Source organism: Pipistrellus hanaki (genome assembly GCF_964339955.1).
Source record: "Pipistrellus hanaki genome assembly, chromosome: 11".
Lineage (NCBI taxonomy): Eukaryota > Metazoa > Chordata > Mammalia > Chiroptera > Vespertilionidae > Pipistrellus > Pipistrellus hanaki.
Window position 1 is genome coordinate 4220195 of NC_140513.1, and position 11877 is coordinate 4232071.

The 11877-nt window shown below is 51.0% G+C and overlaps 1 protein-coding gene across 2 annotated transcripts; it reads right to left on the reverse strand.

The window, feature by feature from the left end:
* Positions 1-920: 920 nt before the first annotated feature.
* On the reverse strand, positions 921-11669 carry SET (SET nuclear proto-oncogene). 2 transcript variants are annotated; one of them, XM_084897912.1, is made up of 8 exons: positions 11397-11669; positions 5273-5330; positions 4512-4654; positions 4042-4145; positions 3833-3946; positions 2605-2775; positions 2372-2518; positions 921-1817 (listed from the first exon to the last, which is right to left on the reverse strand). In XM_084897912.1, exons 1-8 carry the CDS (start codon positions 11500-11502, stop codon positions 1794-1796), a joined length of 867 nt encoding a protein of 288 aa, XP_084754038.1. In that variant the 5' UTR covers positions 11503-11669; the 3' UTR covers positions 921-1793. The 2 variants fall into 2 exon arrangements, with proteins under 2 accessions (XP_084754038.1, XP_084754039.1); XM_084897913.1 differs by lacking the exon at positions 11397-11669 and adding an exon at positions 6816-7251.
* Positions 11670-11877: the final 208 nt, after the last annotated feature.

An 11877-nucleotide genomic window follows, 5' to 3' on the forward strand; every position in this document is an offset into this window, starting at 1 on the left:
CAAGAAACATTTCTCTACAAAACAAGAATGACCCCAGTCAAAAAATCTTTATTGGAGCAAGATTCCTGACCAGTATACAGTGATGAATTCACTAAACAGAGACCTGCGCAGAAATTACATACTATCCATCTAGATAGGTTTTATTACACTTTGCCTATTGATGGAATAGTTCCACTTTTAAAGTTTTATACATCAAATAGCTTTGAGTTTGACCAGGCTGCCCATTAATTCGTCTCTGAAAAAATTAACTGGCATTTAATTTCAGCTACTATATTTTACAGCGTTAAAAAGCTTAGGCATTAGGTAGCTTCTCAAAATGTTGTTCTATGCACAATGGCATCTAGCAGAGCAGAGTCCATCATGTCACCCAGATTCACAGACTGGTCTCATTTGAGAACAATAAGCTAAATAGCTGGTACTTGAGACAAAAGTACTCCTAACCTGAGTTTCTTAACCACCAATACGGACTTCTTCCTCTGCAAGCCTGTCTTCGGGGCCACCTTTATAGTGCCAATGAAGACAGGCCAGCAATAGCCCCGTGTGTAACTCGGCATTAGAGCACCAGGTCTGTCTGGTGGTGGTGGCAGGCACTGTTATTATAACCCAGGTAAATATAGACCCATTTTTAAAATGCCAACTTGATATACAAAATTAAAGATACAACATACTCAGAACTAAGTTTGAGCAATCTGGTATTCCAAATATTTGAAAATTTTCAGACACTGATAGCAAACTGTACTCATGATGTTTCCCAGCTATGGAGACAATATATTGATTCAAACCCCTTTACTCAGTCCACATAGCCCTGAGATCATCCTGCAAAGTGCGTATCAAAAAATATGGAGTTTAGTTGACAAAGTTTGACAATATGTTATACAAGTCAAGCTTGAAATCTGTGCTGAGAGAAAAGCATCAAATCCTTTGTGTACACATTTAGTTTTATTGTAACAAAGCAACTTGTACACTTTTAACGTTTAAAACTGAGCATCTTTTCTTTCCAGTGAAACAAAAAGAAAATTTAAAAATAAACAGGAACAAAATTACAATAGAGAAATGTCAATTCCGAATAAGATCCTACAGGTTCTGCTGATTCTCCCATCGAGTGGCAGGGCTCAAGTCATCATTAGGAGAGAATTTTATTTTAAAAGTGTCATCTTAGACTGCAAGGATGTCCGTTAAACATCACAATTAAACATGCCAAAGGAGAAGCCATGTTGTCAAAATGCCCACTTAACCCACCCAGACATCTCAAACCCACCCTTTGCTCACCTTCTATAACCCCCCCTTTTTTTAAAGTTTTTTTTCTTTTTTTAAACAAGAGAAAGTAGACAGATACATGTTGGTAAATGCTAACTGTCCATATTCACATAGAGACACAGTGTAATCTCTGAGCCCAATATACAGAGAAAGGAGGGAAAAAGCTAGAATTCTATGCACTACTACACAGGGGCCTAGCAGCCTCCAGCTCCCAGCAGAGCGAAGGGAGCAGAAGGCTTTTCTTTTTTCCCACAGAGCACGTGGTGGTGATTCCATTAAGTTTTTCTTGAGACAGGAAGGGATAAAAATGAATTTGGAACAGAAAGGGGCAAAGATTCTTTTCCCACTGTATTCTGCTCAAGGTACATCCCCCCAAATAAGGTGAGAACCATGGTGTAAAGGAGAGAAAGAGAGACCTCAAAAACAGGGCGACTGAGCACAAGGGGGGGGGGGGGGGGGGGGGGAAGGAAAAAAAGACTGCAACTTGCTCCCAGGGACTGGAGAAAACTAAAAAAGGTTGGAATCGATCGTGTTCATTAGTCATCTTCTCCTTCATCTTCCTGTAAGGAGAAAAACAGGCAATTAATCTTTAGGGTTAATCCTAAAGTCACTCCCAACATTCATAGGAATCATGATGAACTCCACAGAACATGGCACACTATGAAGAATCTAATTTTATGGACCTATATATCACAACCTATGGTCAAATCTTAGCTGAATGAACCAGTGATTTTATTCCAGATAAATTAATTTTTCAGCACTAACCAAATCACTAGACATCTTTCAGACCAAATAATCCAAACCAAAATACAGTCTGACTATATGAGTTTTATAGTGAATCTAAAACATGTAAATTTGTTATTCCAAATATGACCAGCTGCACTATCCATACCACTTTTATTAAAGTACTGGTTAAGGAAGGACAGGATTGTGTAGTCATAAAAAACTAACCACAAAAGCAGAGCTAGTTAAAAATCACCAATACAATTTCATCAAAATTCCTCCCAATCTTATACATCAAAATAGCTTATCTCTTCTATAAATCCTCAGTTCCATTTTACAACATATATAACGTTTAAAATAACATGGTTTAAAGTTATCTTCCTGGATTTACCTCTCCTTCTTCCCCCTCATCATCATCTTCATCTTCTTCACCTTCATCCTCATCCCCTTCTTCATCAATATCTTCCAACCCTTCCTCCTCTTCATCATCATCATCATCTTCTTCTCCTTCTCCTTCTTCATCATCCATGTCAGGAACCTTAAAAAACCAGGAGTTATTGTTAAAAACTCATTTTCAAACAAATAAGACAAGTGCAACCTTGAATAGTAGACCACTCAACTCACCAAGTAGTACTGTAAAGGATTTGGCCAAATGTCATCTTTGATGACTTCTCCTAACTCATCCGCACCTGCATCAGAATGGTCAGTAAACCAGGTGAAGAAGCTCTCGGGTTCCTCATGCTGTCTCTTCCTGCTGGCTTTATTCTGCGTTTGACTTGAACGTTTCGTCAAATCCTAAATGAAGATGGAAAAACTTTTGATGCAGGCTCTCTACAAAAACTAAGTTTCCCATAATTCAAAGAGCAAGAGTTTAACCCAAAGGACAACAAAAATGTACATCAATATATTATCAAACTATCATTCTCATATATGAGAAATTACAAAATATAAAGAGAAAAGGCCCTAAAATTCTAGGTCTGGAAAGACTATTGTCAAATTTGTATGACAACGTTTTCCTGAAAGTACCATCATCTAATTTTTGGCTTTTTCATAAAATTAGTTCCACTTTAACAAACAGTCCAACATAGTGTTATTTAAAAGATATTTCCTAGCCGAAACTGGTTTGGCTCAGTGGATAGAGCGTCAACCTGAGGACTGAAAGGTCCCAGGTTCGATTCCGGTCAAGGGCATGCACCTTGGTTGTGGGCACATCCCCAGTAGGGGGTGTGCAGGAGGCAGCTGATCAATGTTTCTAACTCTCTATCTCTCTCCCTTCCTCTCTGTAAAAAAAAAAAAAAAAAATCAATAAAAAAATATATTAAAAAAAAAAAAGATATTTACTAATTAAATGTGGAAAGAAATGTATTTTGGTATTGGCATGCCATTGGAAGAGCTCAATCACAAATTAAGAAACAAACCAAAACTAGTCCATTTCTATAAAAATTTGTACTGCACAAATTATGAGAGCTCCAGATTATTATATTTGACTTTAACACACTGTAGTTTGTTTTTTAATCCTCTTCCTAGGACATGCTGAAAGAGAGAAGAGGAGAGAAGAGAAGGGGAGAGAAAGAGTGCATCTCTATCCGTGTGATAAAGTGATCAGTTACCTCCCAGACATGCCTGCTGGGGGTCTGAACCTGCAACCCAGGTATACGCCCTGACGGAGAATCCAACTGGCAACCTTTCTATGCACAGGAGAATGTTCAACCAACTGAACCTCCCCGGCCAGATTGGAATTTTTCTTGTATTTTAAGGATTTGCATAACACATTACCGAAGCACAAAGTATTGTTACATGATTCAACGAAACCAAAATATACAAAATATTTGCCAAACAATTTCTCAAATACCTTTCCAGATTTCCATTTGATTTCAGTGGACTTTGAAGATGGATCACCACTCTCATTCAGATGAAACTCTTTGGAGAGAACTTTATTTTCGAAGTAAGGATTTTCATCAAAATACTGTAATAAGAGGATTAGAAATCAATAAAATCAGCTCTTCTAACCAAAGCCCAAGTTAATATCCACAGTGGCAAACAAGAGTTACTGATACTCACAAAATCTATTCTGTAACCTGATTTAATATCTTCAAATTCTGTCACTTCAACTCTTGTCAAATAATGCAGCGCCTCTTCATCCTCTTCCCCAAGCAGTGCAGACACTAGACCAGCAAATTATAAGCCAAATGAATATTAGACAAGCACTGAGTAACTCAAGTGCTTGTTAAAGCACTTAAAAATTTTCCCTAATTTAGTGAGCATCTTGGTTTCATAAATCCATTAACTGAAAACCAAATGGCTGAGTGTCAGAGCTAGCACCATCATTTTATCAAGTAATTAAAGGCAAATCCTGAGTTAGAATACAGAATCTTCTAAAGACAGAAAACATTAATCATAACCCTCCCCTCTCAGTGTTTCAACTTCTACGTGTAACAAACATGTTGGACCAAGTCCTCAAGCCAAGGTTCCTCTCCTCCTTAACAAGTGGGCACCCTATACTCTTCAGTAATGCTCTGCTGGTAACATACCTTGTGGATGGTTGACAAATGTTGTTACCCAAAAATTTGGGATTTTGGCGATCAATTCTGACCTCTTCTGAAAAAATGGTTGGCGGAGTTTGTTATATTTCTGTTCTACTTTCAAAATCTCCTCACTGGCTTGTTCATTAAGTCTGAAGCAAATGAAAAGACATGTTGACAATGATGGTATCTGACAAATACAAAAATTGCGAAGACTACAGAATGTATACTCTTGTTAGCTTTAGAAAAGAGCCAAGTACACATTTATAATAAACTGAAGCATCTAGATTTTTATACCCCTCTTAAAATCAAGTCAAAACTAAGCTGGCAATTTGATCTGGGTTAGGCACTCAATGGGCAGCTGTTTAGGTGCCCAAACCGAGCATTTTGGTGGCATTGTACATTTACTTCAATTACTACCAGGCTAACTTCAATTCTGGGTCCCTCAGGCACATCAGGGGGGGGGGGGGGGGAACACACTGCTAATCAAGTCAGAGCAACACTGATGCCGTAACTGTCAGTAGTCCATGCACTGCAATTCAGACAACTTGTAGCATTTAAAAGGAGACCCAATCTTTACAAAGACAATGTGCTTTCATCAAAAGTTTTTTGTTGACTACAATATTTCACAGAAAAATAACACTGACTTCATGTTTCCACTATCATAACCATCTCCATTTAGCCAGTGGATAGAGATTTGACCAATTTCACAGATCTCCATACCATAAGATGTATTTCAGAAAATGTCTGGAAATTAAGAAAAACCTTACCTGTCTATTTCATTTTGTACTTCATCAATATGTTCAATCGCTTCTTGCTGTTCTTTTTCTGCAAGAAAAATATGCATAAAACTCAATACTAATTAGAAGATGCATTTATCTAGCTTTTCTGATGTGAGCACTGTCTGTGAGTTATACAATAAAGCTATTTGTTACAACACACACACACTCACACACACACACACTTGCCTGCAAGGCATGCCCTCCACGTGTTCATGCAAGTAGCTGACAAATTCAAACATTATTCACAAATCTTGCTATCTGTTAGGTATTCAAAATACTTGTAGCGTAGCACTTTTTAGCAGTTACATTACAAAAAGAGACTAAATTGTTAGTTTCTATTACAAAAGACAAGGAATAAACCTTATTCAGCAATTCTTTAAGTGTTTATTATTTATCACATTATATACCTGCAATATACTAATACCAGCTGCTAAGTAAACTGTGGAAAGCAACCCATGACATTAACAAAAATCAGGACACCACGGATCCATGGGTGGAACCACACTCTGTCTAGAAAGCTGAAAATATCGCTCAGTAGCTACAACCGAAACAAGACAACCCTACAGAGACAGGAAAGGGCCCCCAGACCTGGACCATCGTAAACACTGCACTTTTCCTCTTTAGACCCCAAGATTCGTCTCTGATCTTTCTCACCCCTCCAACCCAATTTCAGGCGGGCTGATCTCAAGATGGCCCAACACTTACAGGGAGTCAGGCTTGAAAGCAGAAAACTAGGAGCCACGGAAGGAAGAGGAGGAGGTGTGCTATGGGAAAGGTGCCCTTTTGTCCGGCAAAAGGCTGCAAAGCCGACCAACTAAGTGGGCGTGAAGGGTCCTGGAGGCGCGCGGCTCATTTCCGGTGACCATCCCGGGCTTTGCAGCCCCCCGCCGGGAAAGCCTTCCCGGGGAAGCCGGCGGCTTCCTAGGAGCCATCGCAAAGCCCCTCCAGCTCCCTGCCCGCCGCGCCAGGTCGCTCGGCGCGCGGCCGCGGCCCGGTGGCCGCCCCACGTGGGGAGCGCCCGGGGCGACAGCAGCATCCTCCGGGCGGCCGGCCGCGTGTCCCCCCGCGCCCCCGGCCCGGCCCGGGCGAGGCGGGGGGCCGGCCTGCGGGCGGGGGTGCGGGGCCGCCGGCGGCGGGCCGCGCCGAGAGGGAGCCGCGCGGAGGCCCGGGCGCGGGGCCGCGTCCGGCCGCACCATGTGGCGGCGGCGGCGGCTGATGGGAGCGAGGCATCATGGCGGAGCACAATAAAGAGAGGCTTCTCGGGAGGGAGGGAGGGGGAGGAGAGCGAGGGAGGGGGGAGAGGAAGGGGGGGTCTCCTCCGCCCGCGCCGAGCAGGCCGCAGCGCCCCCGCCTCGCAGCGCCGTCCGCCGCCGCGGCGCCACCCCGGCCCGGCCCCGCGCGCACAAAAAGGGCGCCGAGGCGCGCGCCGGCCCGGCCGCCCAGCGCCCCCCGGGCCCCACCGGCGGCCTGCGGGCCGGGCGGGCGGCGAAGATGGCGGCGCGGGCCGGCCCCCGCCTCGCCTGCTCCTCACCTGAGGTCTCGTCGGCCCCGTCGTGGTTGGAGTTGAGCTCCTTTTTACTGACTTTGGCCGCCGGCGCCGACATGGTGCTGCTCCGCGGTCGGGGGGGGAGCGGGGAGGGGGAGCGCAGGGACGGCGAAGGGGGCGGGCAGCGGCTTCCCCTCACGCCACACGCGCGCGGGCGCTCGCTCGGTCCGGCCGCCTCCTCCCGCGCCGCTCGTTCTCCCTCCCCCTGCCTCGCGCGCGCTGCCCTCGCGGCCTGGCGACGAGGGAGAGGCTGCGGCGGCGTGCCGGGCCCGGCCCGGGCTCCTGCTTACGGAGGGGAGGCGGCGGCGGGCGGGCAGGCGGCCGGGCTCCTTCACTCACGCTCCGCGATCCAGCTCGCTGCTCGTTCTCCCCGAGTCGCCTCCTCCTCCACCTCCTCCTCTCCGCGAGGGGCGGGCGGCAGGGCGCAGGCGCGCCAGGCCCGCGCGCAAGCCCCGCCCCCGGCCGGAGGGGCTCGCGCCGCCCGGCCATTGGCTGCGGCGCCGGGGCGAGAGGGCGGGGCCTCGGCGCGGAGACACAGGGCCTGGCGGAGAGGCGGGAGGAAGGAACGCGGCGACGTACGGGGCCGGCCCCCCGCGCCGCGCGCCCCTCCCCCGCTTTCCCCTTCTCAGGCCCGACCCGGGACATTTGCGCGCTACGGCGGGCAGGGGCGGGGCCTCGCGGCGCCGCGCGCAGGCTCCCGGGATGAGCGCATCACGTGGTGGCGAAGCGGTTTCCCTTCTCCGCCGGGCGGAGGGGAGTTCGCAGCCCCCCAAAAGTGCAGGCCTCGTAGTAGCATTGGGATCAAGAAATAACCCACCCCAGGTTCTTTCTGCGCCTTGGGCGATGTGCCAGGGCATCCCCCCGTGGGGGACAGGAGGCAGCGCCTCCATCCTATCTTCCAGATGGGGAAAAGGCTATTTTTACTCACTCAGGCTTTGCAAAGCGCCCCAAGCTGTCCAGTTCACTCACATGGCCTTTTCCTGGCTTTTAGTGCAAGCTCTGCCCAGCGGGCTGTGTGCCCTTGGGCAAGTCACTTCCCCTCTCAACCAATTTGTTATGAATGATCAAATGCAAAGAAGTCTGACAAATGGGACTGGGTCAGTGGTAACATTTAAACAGGGCCGAACTGAAGTGGAAGTCCTCTGAAGGCAGTAAGTGTCCTTTTTGGTCCAACTCTGTGCCTGATGCTTGCAAGAAAGGGCCGGTCCTGGACAAGTGCAGTGTGTAATTCATTAAGGCCACACAATTGACCAAATGGGGTAGAGAAAGGTGTTAAAATTTATCTTGCCCGATGATAGGCCAACAAAGGCCTGCTTTAGGCCAGGTCTTGAACCATTAAGCAGGGCCAAGGCATTCCGGTTAAAATAAAGCTTTCTAGGTAATGCTCCTCCCTCCAAGGCCCCTAGACAAGGACCTTAAAAAGCTTCCCTGGGCAATTGTAACCAGAATTTGAGATTGGGTCATTTGCCTTCCTGCAAACACAGTGTCTTTCTTTAGTCCGTGGTGAGCGATCAATAAATGTTAAGTAATTGGCATCCAATCCATGGATACAGAATACAAATATCTTCTGAGGACTTTCCCCAAAAAGCCAGAAATTCATCTAATCCTTCCCCTCCAAACCTGAATCTCAATCGAGTCCAGCTCAATCCATTTCTATCCCAATTGCACAGGCGAAAAAGAAGTATTATTAAATGTTTGCAAACAAGATCCCAGAAGAGAAGGAAAAAACACCACCAAAACCCCTGATTTGCAGCAGTTGCTGGTTTTGGTGGTGCATACATACTCTCACGATGGCCAGTTTCCTGCCACCTTTGTGATGGTACTGAGTTGGAAAGAAATACCAGGCTCTAGCGCATTGCTGAAGCGTGGCCCATGGCCCACGGGCTTGTTGTAAGCACATACATTTTCTCATTCAATCGTCATGACACACAAGGTAGGTTATCAATATCCTTATTGCACAGACAAACTCAACTTTTCTATGCAAGTGGCAGAGCCAAGATTCTAGTTCAGGCTAGTGGACAGCAAGCGCCTACTCTGACAGTTTTCCCATTTGGGGCATGACCTATACAGTACAGGCACATTTGACATAAAAAACCCAGGGCACAAATGCACACTAAACAATGCTTTACCCTAAGTGTGTGATGTGACCCTTAATCTCCTATTTTTCTTTTCTTTAGATCAGGGTGCGCTTCACTAAAATGACTTCACGACCTACAAATGGGATGAAACATTCTGAAACTGTGCCGAGGGCTGCAGCTACACACCCTGCTCCGAGGCGGGTACGGGGACCCGCAGCATCCCTGCGCGGCCGAGGCACTGTTCCCCAGGCATCTGCAGAGGCTCCATGGGCCTTCCACACCCCCAGCCCCGGAGCACCTGCTCCTCCTCCTGACCTCATCACCGCACTCCAGACGCTTGCAAAGCTGAAGCGTATAATTTTGTTAACCAGCGTCACCCAAAATTCAATACAACAGGGAAAAAAATTTTTTTTTGATGAATGCAAGATCACACACTAGGAAGTGGAAGAGAAAGCAAAAGGGCAAACGTTTCAGTAAATAAGGGAGCGGCATTGGACACACCGAGAGAGAACTCACCCACTGCGCTATCATTCACTGTGGTCTCCAGCTCTCTCCTGGGCCGCCCTCAGAACCCCTCCCTCTCCTCTCCTCCCGTTTCTTTGAAGGAGAACCCCATGGCTTAAGCATTGGAACAGATGTTGGGGTTCCCAACAGCGCAGCAGTGTCCCAGGATGAAGAGGAAACCTGAGCTAGGATGGCCTCCAACACGTACACACCCATTTCTGAGCCTCTTTTTCCTGTTCTCCAATATGTTGCCCCCGCTGCCGCTGCTGTGAGGGCTGATGGGGAGAGAAGGGCTTCGCAGCACAGTGCCTGGCAGATCCCTGGCCAGGTCTGGACGAACCTCAGAAGGACAGCGGTGCACACCGCGTGGTCCTGTGAACGCTCCCAGAAGCTAAGCGGAAGGAGGCCAGGAACCCTTGTCTACACTTTGCTGCTCACAGGCGTGGGGGGAGCTTACCCATCTCCAGAGCCCAGTTTGGGTGCCAATCGGGGTCCTACGTGGTTTACTTCTATTCAAGCCACCTCGGGTACATGTTGAGCCCATTTTACACAAGAGAAAAGAAACACGCCGGTTCCTTCACTCGCCCAACAAGGTCACAGCCAGGTACAGCCAGGCGTCAAACCCTGGCTCCAGCTTTGCCACACGGGGGCCATCAGCTGGGGAGGAGGTCTGCGTGCCCCGGGACCTTGCCCAGGGAAGCCAAGCTGGGCACGCCCCCCAGCACACCCCCAGAACCCGTGGATGCGGACTCTGGCTCCTTCCACCTCAGCCAGGTCTGCAAACCAGGAGGATTCTCAGACCCCTAGCCTAGCCCCTTCCCCGGGCCCGCGGCCACACTTTCCCAGGACAGTGCCATCCCGCCTGCCTTCCACCTATCCAAACCCGCCCCCACGAAGGCCCCCACATCCCCACTCCGGCAGGGAGGCCTCATCACCGGGACAAGCCACTCTGTGCCTGGCTCGGAGCTGTGAGCCTGCAAAACGCAGCAGCCACACCTCCAAGTTAGGGGTTCATGGTGGTGGTGGGGGGGGGGACTTGAAATCCAAACTACAAAGTACTGATGTCAGGGCCACGCCGGTGACCCCAGGAGCTGCCGGGGCGGAGGGGGCACTCCTAGCCCAGCAGCCGCAGGTCGGCGGAGGACGCGTGCGGGTCCGCAGTGACTGTTGGCCCGGAGGCCCGCACAGGTAGGAGAGGTGAGGGATCCTGCCGAGAACAAGTGGGGGTCGGGGTCCCAGGGGAGAGAGCAGAGCCCCAGGAGGTGAACGGAGGCGAGCGGTGCAGGAGGGGGCTGGAGCCTGGAGAGGGCGCTGGTGGGGGCCGGGGGTGGGGCCCGGGGGGAAGGCCCTGCAGATCTCAGTCTGTACCTGGGGCAATGGGGAGGCGAGGAAGAGGAAGGGTTTTAAGCCCGGGGTCACGTGACCGGCTTCGTGCGGCTGGGAGGGAGGGGGAGGCTGGAAGCGGGGGAGGAGGAAGAGGAGGAGGAAGAAGCTGGAAGCGGGGGGTGAGGGGGAGGAAGAGGATGAGGAGGAGGAGGCTGGAGGCGGGGCGGGGGGGGAGGAAGAGGAGGAGGAGACCAGAATGTGGGCGGGCGGCGCAGAGCTGGGGAGCGAGGTGGAGGGACAGGCGGGATTTTGGAGGTAGGACCCCGGGGGCTGAAGGACCCCACGGGGCTCCCCCGGGCTCAGGCGGGCCGGCGGCGCTGCACCCCCAGACGGGGGTCCCGGAAGCCGGGGGGCCGGGCCGGGAGTGGCTGGGGGCAGGGGGGCGCGCACGTGCTCCGGGGCGCCCCGTCTCCCCCTCCGGCTTCTCCTGCACCCAGACCTCCTCCACTCACCCCCACGCTCCCAACAACCCCCTCCCGGGGGATCGGAGCCCGCACCCCGGAACCACCGAGAGAGACCAGCGGGGGGGGGGGGGTCACGTGGAAGCCAAAACCCACTTTGCAAAGCCTCCCGCCCGCGGCGCGGGCGCAGGACCCACCTCCCTTGGGCACGTCCGGGGCGGCCGGCTTCCGCTCGGGCTTGGGCGCCGGGGCGGCGCGGGGCTTCTTGGCCGGCGGCGGCGGGGCCGGGCGCTTGGGGGCCATGCTGCGGGCCGCGGAGGGAGCCGATCGCGAGGCGGCGGCGGGAAGGCGCGGAGCTCCGGGCCCGCCCAGGTGCGGGAGGTTTAAATGGGCCGGAGCCGCCCTGCCTGCGGGGGCGATTTACATGACAGAGGGACACACACCTCCGTCCCCTCCCCCGCCCCATCCCTTTCTCCTCCCGCCAATCAACACCGCTTCCCGGGCCCGCCGGCTCCCCCCGGGGCGGAGGGGGCGGGGAGCCGGCTGTGCGCTCCCGGACCCTGCGGTCTGCCGGCCCGAGACCCCCGCCGCCCGCCCCCCGTCTTTCCCCAAACCCCCTCCGTGGCCGGGCCGACAACTTCTCTTCTTTTTCCCTTAGGCCTCCAGAAGACTGAGATG